Source organism: Gouania willdenowi, chromosome 19 (genome assembly GCF_900634775.1).
Source record: "Gouania willdenowi chromosome 19, fGouWil2.1, whole genome shotgun sequence".
NCBI classification, from domain to species: domain Eukaryota; kingdom Metazoa; phylum Chordata; class Actinopteri; order Blenniiformes; family Gobiesocidae; genus Gouania; species Gouania willdenowi.
Genome location: NC_041062.1, coordinates 8377647 through 8401379, shown reverse-complemented (window position 1 = coordinate 8401379; position 23733 = coordinate 8377647). Strand labels below are relative to the sequence as shown.

Sequence of the window (23733 nt, the reverse complement as noted above, 5' to 3'; positions counted from 1 at the left end):
AGATACAGTCTGTAATAAAAGCAGCTCATCTTTTCACAAAAACAAATTGAATGTCCCAAAAAACAAATAATTCTCCAAAAATACACAGAATGTCTCCATAAACACACATTTCAACAAAAACATACAAAACAACAGTAAAAATACACAAAATGTCAACAAAAACCGTCCAAAATGACTCTAAAGACACAACAAACAAACGTTGAATGATCCAAAAACATAAATATATCTTCATAAACACACAAAATATCGACACAAACATCTCTACAAAACACACAAAATGACTCTAGAAACACAAATCTACAACAAAAACCCTAAAAAATATCTACAAAAACACATGAAATGTCTATAAAAACATGAGCCAAAAAACATAATGAATGTTCATGTCTGTGTTCAACCACCTTCAGCTACAGTGGGGGGTCCCCGGTCTCTGGAACCATTATTTTGGGGGTCTCAGGCTGAAAAGGTTGAGAACCACTGGTGTAAAAGTACTTGATTACATGGACCCCATCGTTTAGGCGGGGCTTATATAATCTCCAGCAAAGGCTGAGCATTTAAAGGATGAAGATGATGATGATGAAGGCTTCGTGTTGGCACGCTAGTCTGCTGGACTCACAGCAGCTCGTCTTTCATCACAGCAGCTGGTGAGTAACTGCAGCAGACAAACATCCAACATGAACAGCTAAACACTACTTTTATCATCAGATCCATGTGTTTGACGGGCAGGGTTTAACTGTCACAGCTTTACTCACAGATGGCTGCAGGGTTTAGAAAACGAGCGTTGTCGAAGCAGTGTGTGGAAGATGATCACATATTCAACTTGTTTGACCTTCATTTATCAACTTCATCTACTCAGATTTTATTTCAATGTTGACTTGGAAACTTTCATGTTGTTCTCAGCGTGTGAAAACCAGGAAAGACGTGTGTAAAGATTAGAAACAACAGCTACACAAAGGATTATCATGTCAAACTCAAACTTATGAAGACTGAGATCCTGTTTCTGATTCTGACGATACAAATAGTCTTAAATTAGTTTTTTTCTGCTGTGGTGTCAAACATGAGGCCTACGGGCCCTAGAACTGCTCGTCATGGGTCCATCCAGCCTGTGAGAACACTTTAAGCTTGATTATTATTCAATAAAAGGAGCTGCTATATCTAATTAGATCTTTGCTTAAATGTTTTGTGCCTCAGTAGAAGCTATTTTTTAATTATTTGCACTAAAACAAAGAGAAAACAGCAGAACAGTTCTTATTATACCACGTTTGTATTATTCTGACCCACTGATAAGGACATGATGATTGTGCTGACCTCAGCGTTTCCTCCTCCTGTCCTTGCTTTAACCAGATTACTGGTGTTCAGTGCGCTCAACAAAAGACATGGGGGAGAACTTATTAACTTGAGCCAAGGATTATGGGAAAACTGGGTCATGCGATGCAATCTAATACATTTAATTAGTTGGAGATGGTGCAGTAAATCCCTGCTGGTGCTTGTCACAACAATAAGAGGATTATTAATATGGCTGCTAATGACACGTGGAGGTGACGGAGATTTATTACAAGATATGGAAAAAGTTTTTGGAGCGTGTTTTGAAGTTTTGTTACTGAAGGATTTGCTCTTGTATTGATAAGAAAAAGGATTTTTAAAGTTGTACGTTAATAAAAATCAGATTTTAAAATGTTGAGGTTTCATTTATTCAGGCAATTTTTGTCAGAAAATTTACTTTGAAATGTCCTTTGATCTCCTGACATGTTTCGACTCCCAACCATCAGTCTTCCTTAGAGGCATCTGATCGCTTTCATGTGTACTACTGCGATCAGTAGATGTTTTGATGTTTTTTCTTATTAAGAAAGTACTCATAAGGATACATCAAAGCAAACAGGAGATGCCTCTGAGGAAGACTGACAGTTGGCAGTCGAAACATGTCAGGAGATCAATGTAAATTTCTTTTTTTTTTTTTTTTTAAAGTTCTCTGAATAAATTAAACCATAACATATTATTTCATAAAAGAAGGAGACTTTCTGGTAAAATTAGATTTTGTATTCAGCTTCAGCCTTTTCACATCTAATGCAGGATTTTTCAACCTTTAGGTCGTGACCCCATGTGGGGTCGACTGACTTCTCTAGTAATAATAAAATGTAAAAAAAAAAACAAAAAACATGATTTTATTTATTTATTTTTTAACTGTAATTATTTTTTCATTTTTTTAATTAATCTATTTTGCACAATTAAAAAACCAATAAAATGATAGATAAAACATTAAAACACATGACAAGATGACTTATTGTTGTAATTAGCGTTACAAGAACAAATAATTCAATACAGTAAGTAAACATAGGTAAAAAATAAAAAACACACACAAACAAATAAAATTTACTGATGAATGTACATTTTATTTATCTTGTTGATTTAAAAAGTATTCATTTATTTGTACATTTTTCTATCTCTTTCTTCTAAAGAAATGACCAACAGAAAGAATCTGAGTATTTATACTTGATTAATAATTAATTATTGTGCAATGTTTTCACTTTTTGTTGGTTCAAAAGCTGATTTAATTCAGACTCGACCAAACGCCCATTTTTTTTTACTTTTATTGGTGAGAGGAACAAACAACACAATAGCAGAACCAAGACTGAACAGCAGGTGGCAGCAAATCTTCATTAGTGCCACTGAAATATTGTATTTCAAATTAATTCGTTTTGTCTGTTGTTTTCCTGTTCACCAGGATTCTAGGGAACCGTTGGTGAATCACAAAGCTGAAAAATGAATCTAGAACCTCCAAAAGCTGAGATCAAGTCGGCCACCCGGGTCAGCGGGGGCCCGGCCACGCCTCGCAAAGGCCCCCCCAAGTTCAAACAGAGGCAGACGCGTCAGTTCAAAAGCAAACCTCCCAAGAAAGGAGTCCAGGGGTAGATACGCACCCACGTTACACCTAACGTGTGTTTTTAAGAGATGATGATTATGTTTGTGTGTTTTCCTGCAGCTTTGGTGACGACATCCCAGGAATGGAGGGCTTGGGCACAGGTGGGTTCAGGAAATCTATCACAAAATTCCAAAGGACAAAAATAAAAAGATAAGAAACCAACTTATCAAACAAATACAGCATGTTTTACACATGAAATTACAAAAAAAAAAAATCCTCCATGTAAACCCAAAATGATTTTACATCTACAAAAAACTGTCACGTGACTTCTGGCACAAATTTTCTGAAATGTTTTGTACTCAAAGAATATTTTGTATAAATGTTTCATTGTGTGTTTAAAACATGCTGTATTGGTTTGATAAGTATGTTTCTTATTTGCAAACAAAATTCATTAGTTTGGGCATGATTTTAACTCCATAATTTTGTCAGTTGGGATTCTGTGCATCACTGTGTTTAGGGCGGAGCTTTTACTCTAAACTAGGGGTGTCAAACTCGTTTTAGTTCAGGGGCCAAATATGGAGCAGTTTATCTTAAGTGGGTCACAGATTTTAAGCGGTAAATTTAGTAATTCAATCATTATTGTGCTCTAGTTTGCACTTCCACGTATAAAATCTAGATCAATGCTAAATATGTACGGCACTGATTATATCAAAGCAATAAGTGATGGATTTCAGTCCCTGCATGATCTTTATTTTCAATTCATTGGATTTGTGACCCATTTTTATGTAATTTGAGGAAATTTTGAAGAAAATTGCAGGATTCTGGAAAAATTAAGATTTCTTATAATAATTTGAGATTAACAATGACGTCCATCATGTGATATAAGCATGGGGGAAAATGTGAGCCCTGCTAATATTGTGGCGTTTCATTGAATTTGTGTATTAATTTGGAGATATCTACAACTGAATTAGTTGGTACATTACACGATTCATGGCTTCTCTGACTTTTTTACTTGCTGCCGCGGGCCAAATGAAATGCTTTAAAGGGCCGGATTTGGCCCCCGGGCCTTGGGTTTGCCACGTGTGCTCTAAACACTGTATTAACGGTCATACTTTCTGATGTCTTGCAGACATCACGGTCATCTGCCCCTGGGAGGCCTTCAATCACCTGGAACTGCACGAGCTGGCTCAGTACGGCATCATCTGAGCCTTCATCCACCCTCATAGTGATAACTTTCAAGCTGGAGCTCTGTTTTACATCTGTACAAAGAGCTGAAGCCATAGAAAACTGAAGCAAACCAGGAAAAACTACAGAAAAATGTCAAATTCCTCAAAACTGTAGCAAAAATGCTGTTTTCTACCTTATGATTCCTGTTATATTGAGCATTTCCTGTCAGCAGATTTACATCTTGTTTGCTCAGTGTTTTCTTCCCATCATGTGTTTGTATTTGAGTGATTCATCTCTTAATTTATTATCACCCTGTGCTTAGTTTTTTTTTTTGACATTATCTCAACTTTAAGACTGTTTACCTTCCGTCAAACTGAAAAATAAAGTTCACTTAAATATATACTTCTCAATTTGTCTGGTTATCGTCTCTTATTATCTTATTAACAAGCTGCAACTCTTTAAAAACAAACTTTTATATCAAGGCGTTACATCATCTTCAAAGGTAACCAATCAGCAGCCAGCAGCGGTAATAGTGATGAAGAGCATGTTACGTGGATATTAAACAAGATATAGGATAACAACGCAGATATTACACCCATCAGATTTTATAAAAATAAGTAGGAAAATATTGATTTAGAATATATTTAATTCCATGATTGTCCGTCAATGAAATTATATAAAAACTGAAAGGTTAAGTGTGTAAGTTAAATTAAGATGAAACAACTTAAAGCTGCGGTATGTAGAATGGTGAGGCCCTCCACGTTCCCCCCTCCCCTCCTGAACGAACCTCACCGGTCTTCTTGTGCACGCGCACATTGTGCAACAAACGTAGGGAGAGTACTCTGATGTTCTAGGAACAAGTATCACTCACTGCTGTGATGACAGAGGTTCACAAGCAGCCGCTCCTCCACCTCCTGATCCCAGCTGACCAGAGCAGATACACTCCATCCACACTGCAGATGGATTGGGTATGTTCTTTCCACCTTAGATAATTAACAAACTATTTATTCTTTAAGGTTAATTACAGAATTTTTAAATGACTTATTTGCACACCGAGATATTAAATATTAGTCATGAAGGACAGTGAAGACGTTGGGGTTTTTTTTAATATCAGCCAGAAATAAACAAGATGCTGAGTCACCAATAGAGGAGCTTAACATGAATCTTTATTCTTTGATTTACAGATCAAAGAGTACAAAATAAGTCTGTACATTCTACATTCAATATGTCAGTGTTGTTCCAAACTACATTTTCTATTTAAGATATTTACCAATGCCAATATATACTCAGATACCATCCCAACCAACCTAATTTTAATATTGAAATTACAGGTTAAAGCTACTTAATGTGATGTTTTATCAAACAACATATCAACACATCCATATTTGTGGGGGAAAAAAACAATGCCAATGTCAACCAAAAACAAAATATCGGTTGAAATTCAGTAGAATAATATATATATATATATATATATATATATATATATATATATATATATATATATATATATATATATATATATATATATATATATATATATATATATTTTTTATTATTATTATTATTATTATTATTATTATTATTATTATTATTATTCATCTACGTGTATTATAATCATATAACAAACGTAGATAAATAAATATATTTATTTATTTTTTGTTTTTTGCAAAGGTGGAACCTTGCTTCGGCTTACGTCGCTTGTTCCCACTATGCTCTATTGACAGTTGAACCGGGGTCGGGCACTAATGTCTGCAACACCCGGTGTTTGAGTTGCGTGATGGAGTTTTCGTCTACATTCAAAAACGGTCGGTGATTCTTGTTTAATTTCACCGAGTCATTTCATCGACACGAAGCGAACCAGCCGCCAGCAGCGCACTGACATGGCGGAGAGCATTGTGAGTGTCTTGATGCTAACGTTAGCTCAGCCGTTAGCCTCAAGTGTGGAGTGATGAGTTAGCAGAATTAGCATTAGCTTCCGTTAGCACTGAGTGAGTCGGTGCTGCGGTATAACTGATGTCTGGATTAAATTGGGGTCAACTTGGTTTCTTTTTCGTAATGCTATAATCATACATGTAAAATATGCTAATTTATGTCACACCATAACACGTTTTTATTTATTTTAGATCAAATTTATAGTTTGGTTTGTCCTTTTTACTTATTTAAAATCAAAAGCAGCTGCGGGAAGCTACATTAAACTACACATAATCCGAGCCATCGCCGTTCTGTGGCAGCATTACTTTGACGAAAACATCACACATGTTGTTTACCTGCTTTTTATAATTGACGCGAAAAGTTAGATATTCAACGTTTGGCAGATTTACATGTTAAGTCAGCAATTAAACTGGACACCAGTTAAACCAGTACACCTGGTCAGCGGAGCTAACCTGCCAATGTTAGCTCTTTGGCTAACTGTGGGCTTCTTGGTGTTATGAGCAGTTATCGGCTTTAATACAATGTAGATGGTGATGTACAAGAATTAAAACTGTGCGAATTAATCTTTAAAAAAAACTTGTATTAAATAATCAGCATCATTCCGTTTGTGGAATTAAAGCTAAAGTGCTGTTAATTCTCATAAAGTGACGCCTTGTGACAGTTGCTGTTTAGTTTGCTTTCATTGGAAATACAGTGAGTGTTTTGTGGATTTAAATAAATGTAACATTCGGCGGGTGAAGTTATTAACACTTTTTTTTTTTCTTCCCAGTTTTCTGCGCAGTCATTGTCCCAAAGTCCCTCAGACATCGCAGTAGAGGAGAGTTCACCCAAAAACAGTTTAAACAGGTTCAATTTAATTAAAAAACAAACTACTTTAGTTGGACGTATCATTTTACACAAATTTTAAACGGTTACAAATACATATAAATAAATAACCAGGAATCTTTGTGTAAAGGACTTATTTGATAAAAGTTTTCATAGAAAAGTACTCATTTTGCATTAATAACAATCGTTTCACCAATAATTTTAAAAAACGAATGTGTTTGAGACAAAATGTTAGAAATAAATATGGCACCTTTTCCAAAACTTGAAGATGAATCACTACTTATATCGTAAATTAAGTATTGGACAATATTAAATATAGGCTAATAGCTAATATTAAACTGCTAAATGTAATGAATCTTCATTAAAAAAAAATAAATAAACTGAAAGTAAACATGTTAATTAAATCAATGGTTTTAAAATCATTTTTTTTAAAGAATGTTTGTTTTTAAAAGCTAAGATTAATTTAAAAAACAGACGGATGATACGGTTCACGATTTGCATGTCACGATATAATATATCCAGATACTGTACATATTGAGTTATAAATCATTACAAATTTCACCTTTAAAATTACAAAATGGTATGAAATACAATTTATTTGTTTTTTTACTTGCGAGACAGGTAAACTGTATTTCGACTACCAATATCAAAAACAAGTGGTATTTTTAACTTTAGCCTCTACAACAGATTTTGTTACGTTCCTAAATTATTATTTTTTAAAGTAGCCTCATACATCTTTAAAAGTGCCCAGAATGTTTTATAGAAATAAAGTGCAATCAACTTCCAAACTAAAATACATTGAGGAGTGAGGTAGTTAACATTTGTTTACGTGCTATGCATATGCTAGCATGTTTTTTCATTTGGATTTGGACAGTTTTTGGATCAATACAATAATCGCACGGTGAAATATTGTCATGTTGTCGGATAGTCTATAATTAAGTGACTTAAGTGCTTTTGAAAAATGACATTTCACCAGTAACTTGTACTTATCGTACCTGGATACATTTTTTTTCTGTTTATAGATCATCAGGGTACAATCCCCAGATGGGATGAAGAAGATTCCTTCCACCAAAAGAGAGACAGCGTCAGCTTTTCTGAAGAAGGTACAGAGTGACTAGTAATTACCAGTTTAATCCCATTACAATGACCTCAGAGCGGTGTTGATACGTGGGTGTTACCTTTCACGGTGTTTTGTACTGTATGGGTGTGTGGGTGTATTCTGAGTGGATGACTTTCATCCCTGTGTCTGTTCTCATGTGATCACAGCTGTGTTGAAAGCATCAGTTTATGACCCTAAAATAGAGCAGTGCAGCAGGAGAGCATTGCACCAACGTCTCATCAAAAATGTATGTGTCGGTGTGAAGGCAGGATGGTGTAGACTACAGATCGATCAGGGTTTTTATTCCACCTTGATGTGCAGGAGGAAAAAAAACCCTAGAGTCAGTCTGAGCTGAGCTGGGTTATATTTCTCTCCCTGAGGCAAAACAGAGACATTTCTTTCTTTAAGATCAATTAGAACACGTCTCTGGTTTAGATGCTCCATAATTAACATTCTCACTGTTTTTTTAAATTTTTTTGGGAAATCATTCCGATGAGATTTTTTAACTGGCCGCTTAGTCAGCTGCGCTAAGTGCTAAGCTAACCAAAACATGTCCGCCTCATTGCTTGAAGCATAATTTTTTTGTAATTCTGATCTTTATAGTTGAACAACAGAAACAAATCTACTAATTATCTCGACTGTAAGCAAATATTAGTAATGATGATTTATTAGGGAAAGCTTTTGCTATCAATGAGTCAAACTTTTTTTATATAACACCTTTCTTACTAATTCAATTGTAGATCAAAGTGCTTCACAGAAATTTGCTAGTGTGATTGATTGACCGAAGTTAAAGATTATTTAAAAAAAAAGGTTTAGAGATTAGTAGGGCTGCCAACTTTGGTTGTTTAGTCGACTAATTGGTCGATGCCGTCGTAATCAGTTTCAATACCGTTAAAAAAAATGCAATGCACTTAGTTGATTAGGATTAAATATCAAATATAATTTATTTAATGCCTAAACATGATTCTAGCAGCAATGGCTGTGGGTGCGTGCTGCGCTGCAAAAAAAAAAAAGGTGTTGCGCTTCAGCTGTCAGTGCAGTGCACTGTCCTCAGAGCAGAGCAGAGAGGGAACAGATTAAGACAGGCTTGAAACACAAGCATCCACTATTGAATCAATCCTTTTTCTGCACAATAACATGGACAATCCCTATATTTGTAATGTGGATTATGTAAATATATCCACTGCTGTCTCTGGCGCCAAGGGTACACTGCGCACCTGTGTTTAACATGCGTTTGTTTCCCCGTGCGCTGATCTGATGTTGACCGTAACAGGTGTTTATTAATGAAAGCAGGCTTACCACTAAATCAAATGTAAATGTGTCATTTGTATGAAGGAAAAAATAGGTTTTAATTTTCGGTTGCAGGTCGTGCTCTGATATAAATACCTAATGTCTGTAGGACCTGTAGGTTTCACTTTGGGTTTGTCGGGTTTTGGTCAAAGTTTGAATAAGGTTCATATCATAAATGTTCTGTGTTTAAAAGCAACTCTGCACAACAAAAAGCCAAAACAAAATATTTGTCTCTCTTTTTCTTTCTCCTCATCCTCCTCTATACCTGCTCATTTTTTTTTTTTTGGTCGACTAATCGCTACGTGTGCCATAGTCTTTAGTTGACTACAGCCCAAGAGATTAGTGCTGCAGCTATCAAATATTTTTGTAAGCGAGTATTCTGTCGATTTCCCCATCGAATAATTACATACACTTTTGTGTTTGTAAACAACTATATCAATAGTGTGTTACGAAATATGACAGACCTCTTAAAATGAGTAAGCAATTGTCAGTTATTCCTAAAAAAAAATTGATTCAAAATTATTTTTCAAATCTTCAACACTTCAACTTAACAGTAAACAAATGCCAGGGCAAAAAAAAAATACAACCTTTATCCTTAGGTTTATCATAATTTAAAAAATAAATAAAACGGGTGTAGCCACCACTATAACCCATCTGGTAACACCTGCAGCTTCCTCCACGGTGTGATGTACTGTGGGGGACAAAAAAAACATTGATTTGTACAGCAAATTCAATAAACTCGCTCATAAGTAAATCTGTATGCTAATGAATGCAGCTTTGTCCATATTTTGCATTTTTGAATAAATATTGTTTAGTTTGTTTGTAGTTTTATTTATTTTTTGGCATTTGGTGTATTTTTCTGTAATGTATGTTTTTTGGAGTCATTATGTGTATTTTTGTATCTTTCTGTTGTCTTTTTGTGTATTTTTTGTTGCCATTTTAGGGTGATTCTGGAGTCATTTGGTGTGGTTTTGTGCATTTCTGTTGTGGTTTTGTGTATTTTTTTGTATGAATATTTAGGTTTGTGTTTTTTTTGTTTTTTTTGACTCATTCTCATATTTTTGTTGTCATTTGGTGTATTTTTTTGTAATGTATGTTTTTTGGAGTCATTTTTTTTTGGCGTCTTTTGTATATATTGACAGTTTTGAAGGTTTTTGTACGGTGGCTGGGAAGTGTCAGGTGAATGCATTTACAGAAACGAACACAAATGCGAACAGGTCACAACACGAATGCAAACCGGCCACAATGGAAGTGTTTCCGACGGACCGGGATTACAGACGGACGGGTATTATGATATGATAGCCTGATATGAAAAATATAAGAGTATCCTAATCAACTTTCACTTACTTTCATACGCGTTTCGATGTCTTCTTCTTGTTCTTAACTGTTCTGGTGGGTTAAAAACATCTGCCAGAAACGTGTCCGTTATTACAGACGGACACGTTTCTGGCAGATGTTTGCATTTGTGTTTGTTTCTGTAAATGCATTCACCTGACACTTCCCAGCCACCGTATTTTTGTCATCATTTTGTGTGTTTCTGGCGTCATTTTTTCTATATTTTTGTGTGTTTCTGTTGTCTTTTTGTATAAATATTGTTTCGTTTTTTATTTTATTTTATTTTGTGTGTGTGTATGCGTGAAAGGGCAGCCTATTCTGTGTGTAATGTGAATGTGTAAATGGATACAATTTTCATGTAAAAAATGTTATCTACACACATTTTTTGGATTTGTTGTAAGTCAAACTTTGACCTGAAAATTTGTCTTTTTCTCTTTTTGTGGCGATTGAACATAGAAGTTTAATACGCATCAGTTGTTGTAAACAAACTGTAAAAGAAATGACATTTCCTCACATGTGGCACAATGTTTGCTGTTCATCTCTGATTGTTAGTTAAAGGGTTACTAGAGTGGTCACAGGTGAGATTGAAGTCCTTCTTGGTTGGTGTGTAACGTCCATGTCTCCCACAGGTGGCCTCAGAGTTTGGTTTTAACTCCAACGGCTTCTCCGTTTATCTGAACCGCAACAAAACCGAAGAGATCGTCTCCCAGAACAAAACACTCAGTCTCCTCAAGATCAAGTGAGTGGATCTCAGCCTCTGTCAGGTGTTGGAGTTTGATTCATTAGTACAGGAAACAACAAATGGTTGTCTGCATTTTTGTTGATGTTTTTGGTGCCATTTTTGTGAATTTTTACTGTTTTTTTGTTTTTGTTTTGTTTTTTTGTCCTGTGACTGTTTTCTGGGATTTTCCATAATCTGTCAGTGAATGCAAAGCTGTCGTCTGAAATGTGACCAAACAAATGGTTGGATTAATGTAACGTTGAAGCTTTGCTGTTGTCATGATGCTTCACTACTTGTAACGGTCACCAGTTAAACCGATACATCCCATTTCTGCCTCTTTTGTTTCGGTGCTTTTTATTAACCTCTTTGTTTTCCAGGCATGGAGACATGCTGTACCTCTTTCCTTCAGCCTCGTCTGGGGAGGTGATGGACACGGCCACGCCTCACACATCTTCATCACTACCGTTCATCTCAGCGCCCTCCTCCTCATCCTCTTCATCTTCCATCATCCCCCGGTCCTCCGCGCCGCAGATCCAGGAGGACGAAATCGATCAGTATCTGGCCAAGCAGGACGGAAAGATCTACAGGAACAGAGACCCACAGCTGTAAGGAGCAGAACATAAATTACAATAAGATGAAACTTATACAACTTTTAAAAAATTAAGCGTCTGTGCAATGTGTGTCCTTGGTAAATGTATTAAAATAATGTTTTTTACTTTAGTCCTATTGTTGTGCGATATAACGATCTATTGTAGTGCGATATATAAATGTCAAGTGTTTAGTTTAGTGCCACAAAGATGCAGAAAATTTAAACTGTGGTATGGAGAAGTGAAACGCTGCTTTTTTCACCCAGATTGGGTCCCCCAGAGCAACCAAAATCATCAATTAGTCTGATTACAAACTGTGTCACTACAGCGACTATGACTCTTCTACGCAAAATGGCTGCAAACTTGTTTCACAATAGTTCGTGTTAATTTTTCTCCTGCTGCTCTAAATTGACTTAAAGAATAAAACCTTTGCTATCATATATGATCTTTTTAAAATTCACTACAGGTACGGTTTAAGACTTTAGCAGTGGCCGTTATTGTTGGTTTTTGTGCCCCTTGGTGGCATTTCCACAAATTTACAAAACAGAACAAATCTGAAAACGGTATATGTGGCAAAAGTCACAAATATTCTTTTATTGAAAATATTCTTTAAGGAGAAGTACCATAGGAAATAACAAAGCGTTATTATGAAAAATGAGTAGTGTTAGTGACAACTTTTGAAACAATACTTGGAAAAAATTACTGCAAAAGGCCGTAACAATCACAGAAATTGGTGGTGAATGAATATGAAAAGGTCATGTTACCAATTTTTTTATAGAATCTCTTTTTACATCTAAAAAAAAATGTATAACGAATATCAAATTTTTCATTAATTTCATGTAATTTTAAGGAAGAAATATCGGGATATATATTGTCATCAGGATATAAATCTACCTAAATCGTGATATAACATTTTCTTCACAATGCACAGCAATAGATAGTCCTATAATTTTCCACAAACATGAACAAAATCCAGATGTTTGAAACTCACTGTGTGCTTCATTTGTTCCAGATGTCGTCACGGAGCGCTGGGAAAGTGTGTGCACTGCGTACCGTTAGAGGTAACCTTGTCTAACCTGTCGGCTCACTCGTCTGTTGCACCGTCACTCACTCTTGCCTCGTTTTTTTTTTTTTTTTCAGCCTTTTGACGAAGACTACCTGAACCACCTCGACCCGCCTGTCAAACACATGTCATTCCACGCATACATTCGTAAGCTGACCGGTGGTTCTGACAAGTGAGGCCTGCTTTTGGTTCACTCGTGAATTATTCCAGTCTCTGATTGTTCTGTTGGCTTTAAACATGACTCGTGTGTTTTTTATTGTCCCACAGAGGGAAGTTTGCAGCGCTAGAGAACATCAGCTGTAAGATCAAGTCGGGCTGTGAGGGTCATCCTCCCTGGCCGGAGGGAATCTGCACCAAGTGTCAGCCGAGCGCCCTCACACTGAACAGACAGGTAGGCCACGCCCACTGAGCATTTGATTAATCCCAAAACCAGACACAAAGAACAGAGGAACACTGAACGCTTCATCGATCATCTACACGTCATGCAGTTATTCAATTATGTGTGTAGGAAACTGACAAAGAATATATACAACACACAAAATAACTGAAAAACACATAAAACGACAGAATAAAGTCCCAAAATTATGGCAAAAAGACACCAGAAACACAAAATAACAGGAAAAATCCACAAAATCTAAATATATACCAAAAAACTACAAAAATACACAAAAACCGTACTCAAGAATACACAAAAGAACTAAAAAAATGCAAAATAATGAGACAAATACAAAAAACCAAAAATATATACAAAGAAAAACTGAAAATAGACAAAACACAAAAAACTTACAGAAGAATACACACAATACCTCAAAGAAATGCCTAAAATGACCAAAATGACAACAAAAACACACATTGACAACAAACAGTCTTTCACTTTATGGAGGAAAACTCTGAGAAGGAACATTATTGTGTTATTACACGACAGTCCTCACAGACGGTGAGAACAATGCGTTATTTACTATTCTGCCTCATCTGTGCAGTTCTGAGTTTTCATTTTCTTCTCCCAGAAATATCGACACGTGGACAACATCATGTTTGAAAACCACACCATCGCCGACCGCTTCCTGGACTTCTGGAGGAAGACGGGCAGTCAGAGGATGGGTTACCTCTACGGACGGTACACGGAGCACAAAGACATCCCTCTGGGGATCAGAGCGGAGGTCGCCGCCATCTACGAGCCCCCACAGGTGAGAGGAGTGCCGCCTCTGCTCATTTCTGCACATACAATCCCAACGAACACATCCTTCATGCTGTGTTACAGAACGCCACCCAGAACAACCTGGAGTTGCTGGAGGATCCCAAAGCTGCAGCTGTGGACGAAATCGCAGCCAAACTGGGCATGTGCAAGGTCAGTGTCCACATTCCCATCCCAGCAGCTAAAATCTGGCTTTACCCGCAAAACATCTGAATACTCAATAGGAATAGGAATTTGGTTTTTACCACAGTTGCAGGGAGCTGCAGCAAGAGGGCGCTAATTATCTGCATGTTTTCAGCCTCAGATCCTGAGCTGCCTATAATCCAACCACATGTTGACGCACTCGATAAGATGAAGGATTTCTATACATGATTTTCCCCACATCAGCCGACATAAATATATACATACATTAATAAAAGTATTATTTGGCCAAAATTATAATTTTATTTTGAGGGAATTAGAGCCGGAGTGTCAAACTCATTTCAGTCCAGGGGCCAAAATAGACAGATTTTAGGCAGGAAAAAGAGCAATTTCAACATTAATGTGCCATAGTTTGCACTTACTGGTATAAATTACATATAAAGTATATGAGACTGGTAATATCCATACATTAAGTGACCTTAAACTTAAATTTGCTTACATTTCCTTGATATTATGAACAATTGTCATCTAATGTAGTAGAAGAATTTATGGAAATTGGCAGGATAGTGAAAAAAAAAGTTTTATTTTTCATCAATTTGAGTTTAAAAAATGACTGTCATTATGTGATTTAAGCAAATCGTTCTTTATACTGGTGGAGGTTGCTGAAGCAGTCATTCTTGAAGTGCTTCGCTCACACAAAAATGACCTTACCCACAGATGTGGGTACATTTCCGTGAAAAATAAAACTCAACCAGGCACTTCGAAAAGGTTCTGATGCTGGGAGACGGTGTAATGAAGCGTGTGGGTTACTACATCCAACAACCGAACATTTTGACTTATCCTCTCGTAACTTCTGCATCCTTGAGCTTGGACTACAAAATAAAAGCGAGAAATAAAAATGGCGGATTGCTCGAAGTGTTGGGCCTGGAGTCGATGTCCTAATTTGGCTGTTCCGCTGCAAATACTGTGACGTTATTGTTCAAAAAACATATTAGAGAATCGAAAAATCGAATCAGATTGAAAAATATGACCAAAACAGAATATAAAGATATCAACGGAGCACCTGAAGAGACTAATTTGAACTTTTATGTACTTCTAAACACTCTAAATATACAACAAAATGCATTTAAGGGCTAAAAAAATGGATTTAGCATGATATATCCCCTTTAAAACTAATCGCGTATCACAGTAAAGTCGTCAGAAGCCAAAGATTCATTGAAAATGAAATTGTTTTCAGCAAACTCTACCACATTCTTTTTCTACAGCCTCCCAGTTACCTCAATTCAAATTTTCAACTGGATTGGTTGGTAGAATAGCCCTGTACACTACTGTATGTATGGGTGTGTTTTGTGTAACTATGAGAAATAATGAGAGCGACTAAGCAGCATTTGAAGTGTTTGAACTCCTCTGCTTCTGCTGCTCCTCTGGTTCTGCAGACATATACTGCTGGCACGCAGTGTGCACACACTTCATGACTCACAATCACAATAGCTGCTTAAATAGCCATGTGTTTTACTGTAAATGCGTTGGTGATGGCTGAAAAATAGGATTATATGGGACCTTTAACATTAGAAAGAACTGGAAAAATTGTGAGATTTTTTTTTAAATTCACCGTCTCTGCGGGCCAAATTGGATGGTCTAAAGACCCAGATTTCATTTTATTGTGGGGTTTTTAATTGCAGCTTTTGATTTGTTTGTTGTTGTTGTTGTTTCCTCACAGGTGGGATGGATTTTCACTGACCTAATCTCTGAGGACACAAGAATAGGCACCGTCCGATACTCGAGGAACCAGGTAAGACCTGCACTGGGCCTCGTCTGCATTTAAGTTGCGGCTCCGCTCCATAAAGTTGTGTCGTCTTCCCTTTAGGACTCTCACTACCTGAGCGCAGAGGAGTGCATCACAGCCGGATTCTTCCAGAACCAGCACTCCAACCCCTGTCGGCTGTCCAGAGATGGACACTTTGGCTCCAAATACGTGACGGTGGTAGCAACAGGTAGCATTTTGTTTTTGTTTGTTTTTCACTAAGGCGGCTCCCATCAGGGCTTTCATGGGTAGAAGTTTTTTAAATAAAAAAATATGACTAATTCAAGTGCAACAAAACGGCTGTAACCACAGTCAGCGCTGACTTTCCTCAGCATTTAACAAAAAGCAGATTGAGATTTCATGTCTCTATGAGGTTTAGAGTGTTAGCGTGGATCGTAGCATCCTTAGTTATTAGCTGAACTGAGAGTCCTGGTATTTTCTCATTTATTTTACAATTGTTTGTCTTTATTTTTATGACTTTCATGCAATTACCCTTTACAGAAAACTGAAGGAATCGGAATTAAATTAATGTCTATTTAATGACTGTATAAGATTAATAGGGGCGGTAAACAAAATCAATATGACATTGATTGTTGTTCTTTTGCACTTCCTGGTACTAAATATCAAGATTTATTTATTTAAATAAAACACAATGACTCCGACATCATATTAACGAGTCTAATCAAATGAAGGAGATGTGAGCGCAAAAGCGGAAGTTACAGTTATTCAAAATAAAATTACCTGAACAGACATGAAAATAATACAAATGGATTTTTTTAATAACTATTATTTTTTCTTGGCGGTCCATCATTCTATGGTCAATGGACTGATTCTGGTGGTTTAGGAGTACCTCTGTCTTATTGCACTGGTTTCTTCCACTAATAAGACAAGACTGCAACTACCTGCTGTTCTAGTGCTTTAATGGGATAACTGGCCACAAACTAACACACATAATGGTTATAATCGCACACAAATATGTGCAACTTACCACAATTCAATATAATGGATACAGATATTACACACTAAATCTAAAGTTATGACCTTCATACATAGCTCACTTTAAGTACGAGAACAGATTTTACAGAGGACTTCAGTGTGGAATGTGTGGGTCAAAGGTGATGATGTTATAACATGTCAGACTTTTTGTTATTAATGAAAGTTAGGAAAACTATGACGATCCAATCATCATTGTTCACGTGTGTGTGTGTGCAGGAGGACCAGACAACCAGGTGCACTTTGAGGGATACCAGGTGTCCAATCAGTGCATGGCTCTGGTGAGGGACGAGTGTCTCCTTCCCTGCAAAGACGCTCCCGAGCTGGGCTACGCCAAGGAGTCCAGCCCTGAGCAGTATGTCCCCGACGTCTTCTTCAAGGTGGGACTTTCACACATCAACCAAAAATAAGTTATTATTTACTGTCACTTTATGGTGGGAACAAAAAATTGTCTGAGCGCTTATATCGGAAATTTTAGACGCAGTCCGATAAAATCGGCCTACTTATGCATATTCATGAGTAGGCGTGTCTATAGATGCTATCCACACACTCTTGTTATTGTTTTCAGCCAAAAAACTGCACATTACATTAAAACACGTGGCTATTTAAGCGGCTATTGAGTATGTATTTGCAGAGCCAGAGCAGAGGAGTTCAAACAGTTCAAATGCTTACTGGAGCTGCCAACTCACTCGTTTGGAGCTGACTTTTTACAAAATGTGGAATAACAAGGGAGGGAGGAAACAGAACTTCAACTTTGGCCCTTTGAATGAGACTAAAGAGATGTTATATCACTGTAGCAAAACCAATATAAAGTGATTTTTTGATATTACTGCCCCTTTAACAGAATCAGAATCTGTTGTAGAAGCAAAAGTTAAACTTGAAAAATGCAATTTGATAGTTTGTTAGGACAAGGCAATTTTTTTGTATGGCACATTTCATACACAAGGCACTTCAATCATTAAGAACATTAAAATCAGCAGTAAAAACACCAAATTAAGAATATTATGATTAAAAAAACTCCCTCTCAGCCATACGCAGTAGAGAAAAAGTGCCTTTTACTTGGATTTTAGTGTTCACACTGGATACTGAAAAACATACATACCATTACATACCACTTGTGTTTTTACATTTGTTCCTGCAGGACAAAGACAAGTTTGGAAATGATGTGACGTTTCTGGCTCGACCTCTTCCTGTGGAGTACCTGATCATAGATGTGAGAGCGTGTGTGCGTGTGTGTGTGTGTGTGTGTGTGTGTGTGTGTGTGTGTGTGTGTGTGAGTTCATTCTGTTACTCCAACATTTCTCCTTGTGTTCTCAGATAACTACGACCTTCCCTAAAGACCCTCAGTACACGTTCTCCTCCACACAACGATTCCCAATTGAGAACCGCGACATTCTCGGAGAAACCCAGGTGAGCGCTTTTCAAACATGACGTGGTTTACTGCTTCTCAGTTATTGTTCATCTAAAGTGAATGTTTGTATCAAATACATCAGCTTCAGTTCCTCTGTGGTCTAATGACTGGTTTCTGTGACCCGTTTGCAGGATTTCCACAGTTTAGCAACGTACCTGTCTCAGTGTCCGTCCACGTCCTTCCTGGACATCGTCTCGGACTTCCACCTGCTGCTCTTCCTCGTCACCAATGAGGTCATGCCTCTGAGAGTGAGTAGACACTACGGCAGCTGGTTTTCTGTCAGAGGGGACAATCCTTCACGTGTGCGTCTGTGTTTTGCAGGACAGCATTGGTCTGTTGCTGGATGCTGTGAGGACCTCCAATGAAGATCTGGCACAAACCTGGAAAAAGTCAGAGCAGTGGGCCACCATCGAGCAGCTGTGTGGTACGTGTTACTGCTGCTCGTTTTTCATCCTGATGCAGAGTTTGACTAGTGTGATAAAAGTATATCAGCCCTCTGAAATAGTGTGGCCCCCAAAATCATACAATGTTACAGAAATATTCACTAAAGGACAACAGAAATACACAAAATTATGACAAAAACTCAAAAGTTAACGGGAAAATGTACTAAACAAGAACCAAAATACAAAAGATGAACCGCACACAAAACGACAAACAACAAAAATGACAGTAAGAATAAGCAAAACTACACCTAAGAACGGACAAGATGACTGCAGCACCAAAATAAATAACAGGAAAATATAGAAAAACACAAAACTATGACAAAAATGCACAAAATAAGAAGGAAAATACACAAAATGACAACAAGAATAAGCAAAATTACACCCAAAGGAGACAAGATGGCTCCAACGACACAAGAAATATGAGAATTATAGAAAGGCACAATAGAAATACAAAAAAGACTAATTACTCACAAAACAACAACAAATAACAATAGATTACAAAAACACATGTATACAGCAAAATTATGACAAAAATACACAAAATCACAACAAAAACACAAAAGCTAACAAAAAATGGTAAACAACAAAAATGCAAAGGACAAATCGCACACAAAACGACAAACAACAAAAATGCACAGAAAAAGCAATGCACAAAATATAAGCAAAATTACACCAACAACAGACAAGATACACAAGAAATAACATGTGACCCTCAGACCAGATGAATGTACACTACATGAACTCCATTCTGGGTATTATGAGATATTTACCTTGTGTTGATGATGACTGTTTTTTCTGCAGGCACGGAGGGCGGGCAGCCCTCCAACTCCCTGGGATATGGCGCTATGGGCGGTGGCCCGTCAGTCCCCGCCTCCTCCTCGTCCATGTGGTCGTGCCTCCACTGCACCTTCATGAACCAGCCGGGTACTGAGCTCTGTGAGATGTGCAACCTGCCTCGCAGCTAAGCCATGCCCCTCCATCACTCGGGCTCCTGCATCACCTTTCAGTTTGTGGGCGGGGCTTTGTTTTCAGTGCCCCCCTTTCATGGGGATTAATGTATCCCCCTAAACTTCACCTTCATGGCTCAAATAAACGCTGCTGTGACTCCAGACGACAGCAATAAGTGGCGTGTTTGGATGTTTTCTCACGCTCTCGCTCTCCGGACTTTTAATGGAAATCTTTGCCGTGTGTATTTACATTTGAGGAATGAAAACTGTTATTTAATTTTTTTCTTTCTTTTTTATCGGATTGTCGCGTGAAGTTTTTTTTTTTAGATGGTTTTGACGAAGTCCCTGAAAGTACAATCATCGAGAACGAGGCCACGTTAGTAGATTCAGTCACAGATTTATCTCAGAATTATTTTGCTGGTTTTGTTGAAGTTGTCGCATTTTGGATTTAACGATACCTTCAACTTCTTCTTCCTCCTCGCCTTCATCTCTGAGTTGTTGAGTTTGAGCCGTGACGTGCTTTAGAAGAACCGGTTCTCCAAACTGACTGAGCGGTTCTTCCAGCGACGAAGACCATAAAAACCATCAGCATCGGCTCTGTGGGAGCAGTTTATTAGTAAATCGAGATTAAAGGTCAGTTAAGTTGAAATTCAATCATTTTTATTCAATTGAGGGAGGTTTTGGTTTTTTAAAGAAAGCCCGAGATGCAAAACTAAATGTAAAGGAAGTGCAAAGCTTGGACCTTATCAACATATTCTAACTAAGTTTTTATATGTTACGGCCATGAAAACGATAATCCTGGATAACTGCAGTCCTGCTTGTTTTGTACAAACACCAGAATCTGTAGCGTGCAGAGCTGCGACCCTCCAGGATTTATACTTTTAAAAATCGTGACAATTCTGGATTGATTTAAAAAAAAAAAAAAAAAAAACCTTCAGGGTTTTGTTACCACGGATTTCGGAAATTTAAATATGAAAATTTGTCATGATTTCTTATCCAACAAATCGGTTTTATAGGGTTAAAAAATGACTGGATTTTAGGATGTCGATAAAGTTTGAGACTCCGTTATTTTCCTCGAGCAGAGGTTGCAGAGGTTTGTGATGCATCGCAAATGAAAGTTCTTTAGTTTTTCCTCTCAATGTGCGTCGGTTCCCGTTCACTGACAAGCTGTGCGGTGGTTTGGCTAAACAAGAATCTTTTTAGGAGAGTTCCAGCTCTGCCAAAGCCTTTATATCCATTAGAATGAGAACGTGGGTCGTAAATGTGTCAGATTACGGATCTTCATTGGTTTGTTTTGCAGTGATTGAACATCTGTTGGATTCAACCTCTGCAGCTGCATCATAAAACATCATAAATCCTCTTCCTCTGCATCTCGCACTTCCCGACCAACCTTTCATCCCTCTGAGCTCAGTCGTTCAGTTCTTTTTCCTTCATCCATGAGTTAAAGGTTTAGTTTAGGATGAAACTTTTGTTTTTTTTAACCTCGGTGTGGATTTCTCTGATGTCGCACTAACCGACGCCCTCGACTCGTCTCCTTCTCTGTGGATCCGTCGGAGGCTGTTTTGCCGAGTGAGCCGGTTCTCCCTCTGCTGAAGGAGCGTGAACGCTGTGTGCTGTTGACCTGGATTTAAAAATAAAAAACAATAAAGTACAAAGGACAATCCAGACTTTTGTCTTTGATTTAATAGTTACAGATGTCACTGAACTGCAGGGTTATTACAATAAGTAAATTAGGCACAGGAGATCTAATATTCCTCTTTTCTCCTTGAGAAGCTTTTATCATTCTGTTTTGTTTGCATTTAGTCTAATTCAAGTAAATAAACAAAAAGGATAATTATTGCCATGAATCTGATTATATGATATGTCCCGATACTAAACAATAACATGCATTGAGATTTATCAAAAAGAATTACAAATTTCACCTTTACAAGTACAAATTGGTATTAAATTAATTTTTTAACTTGCGAGAACAAGTAAATGGTAACTAACTATAAATCAAGTACAAATATCAAAAACAGGTGGTATGTACAGGTATGTCATTTTTTCAATGAAGTTTAACCTTTGCATCTACAACAGATTTTGATTCTGTTGAAATCTTAAATTATTTTTAAAAAGTAACTACATCTATAAAAGTGCCCAGTGTACTTTATGAAAATAAAGTGCAATCAACTTCCAGTTAAAATGCATTGAGGAGTGAGTTTACATAGTTTAACAAGTTCTGATGTGGTTCACTGACACCTAGTGACCAGATGTTAACGCAATTAAATGTTTTTTTTTTAATTATTAAACAAGTTAGGATGAACTACAGCCGGGCCTGCGGAACGTCTCCTCGCCAAATAGCACGTACCATGTTCCCGAGAATTCAGTCAAATGACTCGGTTCCACCGAGTAAAACGAGCATTAATGGTACATATGGAGTAATGGGCCCCATTCATATATTGGTATGCGTGATTCAGTACCACCAACTGTCTCAATATTTGACTCACCAATGAATGACTTGCCGAAAAAAGGCCCTAATCGAATTATGCGAGACATAATTGTAATCTACGTGGAAATACCTTTGAAACGATATATCACACGACTTTGTTCCTATAAATGTGGAAATTACTGGAAATGGGGAGTGGCCCCCCGGGCCCCATTTCAGAAAAAGGGCTCTGAGCGTAATAATTGACTCGCAAATAAATGTGAAATCAACTTTTTTTTTCAGAGGAATAACGATTTTAACTAGTGTACACAAGAACTAAAACAACAAAGTGAGTGGCTTTTTGAGTCTGGTAGCCCGGCCTGAAAACATGATTTAAAAAAATTGATTTGGACATTTTCTGAATCGTTTTAATTGCGCAGTGAAATATTGTGACATATCGATTTTTCTGCACTGCTTCCAAGCATCGAGATTACAAGCAATGGTTTCCAGGTCTACCTTTGAGGATTTTTACCAAAGTTCTAAACAATAACTGTTCTTCACAAGGAAACTTTACTCTGAAAAAACTACAGATAGATATGTTATAGAATTTTATACTTTATCCGAGGAAGGAATTCAGGTGTTACAGCAGCACAATACAGTTATAATAAATCTGTTAATGATAATAATCTAGAATGAAACGTCACCAATACTCAAGAAGTGAATGAGGTTCCAATTCCTGGAGAGTTCCTGTCCTGCACGCTCCACCACTGCTGATTGTTGCAATTGTTCAATCATTAGATGGAGGGAGAAATCTTTAAAACATGCAGGACGGGAACTATCAAGGACTGGATTTTAACTCTTGTCCATGACTAAACATCAAGTCTAAAAGTGTTTCTCTAACTGTCTTCATCGCCCTCGTTCTGACAAACTGGGACCAGTCCATCAGTCAAACATCCCACTCACTTTTAATACATCATTAGTTCCCTGTTGTGGGGCTTCTGTAGAGGATGCTGGTGCACATGAAATGAACAACATGTGTAGTAGATATGAAGAAGTGAATCATCTCAGCTGGACAGCAGAGGATCAGAGAGAATGAGCACAATGTATAATTTACAACTCCAGCAGATGTTTCTCATCAGCTCTCTGTGGTATTAAAGGATCAAACCACTGACCTGAGTGGAAACCAGTGCACTGGACCACTCTGATGACTGAAGAAGAGGCTGGAGGAGACCCTCCCTCACTTATTAAACCTTACACGTGTGCTGTAGTCTGAGTCTGTGTGTATCGGAGAGGATGAAGGTCGCTGCACTTCTGCTGCTCTCTGCAGCTCTGTGCACGGCTCAGACATCAGGGTCGGATCACAAGAAACAAGGTAGGAATTTATCCTTTTTATTACTTAATTTATCTACAAGTACAAGTGAACAAATTTTAATATTAAAAGTGCCTAAAAGAAAAAACAACTATTTCTTTGTGATAATTATAAAAAATAAAAGACTGAAACGCAACCATCCAAATAAAA

The 23733-nt window shown here is 37.3% G+C and overlaps 2 protein-coding genes across 2 annotated transcripts; both read left to right on the top strand.

Annotated features, from left to right (window-relative positions):
- The first annotated feature begins 409 nt into the window (after positions 1–409).
- Positions 410–4434, top strand: pde6gb (phosphodiesterase 6G, cGMP-specific, rod, gamma, paralog b). Its single transcript, XM_028476365.1, has 4 exons — positions 410–641; positions 2720–2903; positions 2978–3018; positions 3987–4434. Exons 2-4 carry the CDS (start codon positions 2758–2760, stop codon positions 4061–4063), a joined length of 264 nt encoding a protein of 87 aa, XP_028332166.1. The 5' UTR covers positions 410–641; positions 2720–2757; the 3' UTR covers positions 4064–4434.
- Positions 4435–5728: 1294 nt separating this feature from the next.
- On the top strand, positions 5729–21468 carry nploc4 (NPL4 homolog, ubiquitin recognition factor). The gene is made up of 17 exons (XM_028476322.1): positions 5729–5919; positions 7804–7884; positions 11135–11244; positions 11604–11831; positions 12826–12874; positions 12954–13048; positions 13144–13267; positions 13884–14063; positions 14138–14224; positions 15933–16004; positions 16080–16206; positions 17229–17389; positions 18151–18222; positions 18327–18419; positions 18552–18668; positions 18742–18844; positions 19665–21468. The coding sequence occupies exons 1-17, from the start codon at positions 5905–5907 to the stop codon at positions 19826–19828; spliced, it is 1878 nt and encodes a 625-aa protein (XP_028332123.1). The 5' UTR covers positions 5729–5904; the 3' UTR covers positions 19829–21468.
- The last annotated feature ends 2265 nt before the right edge of the window (positions 21469–23733 follow it).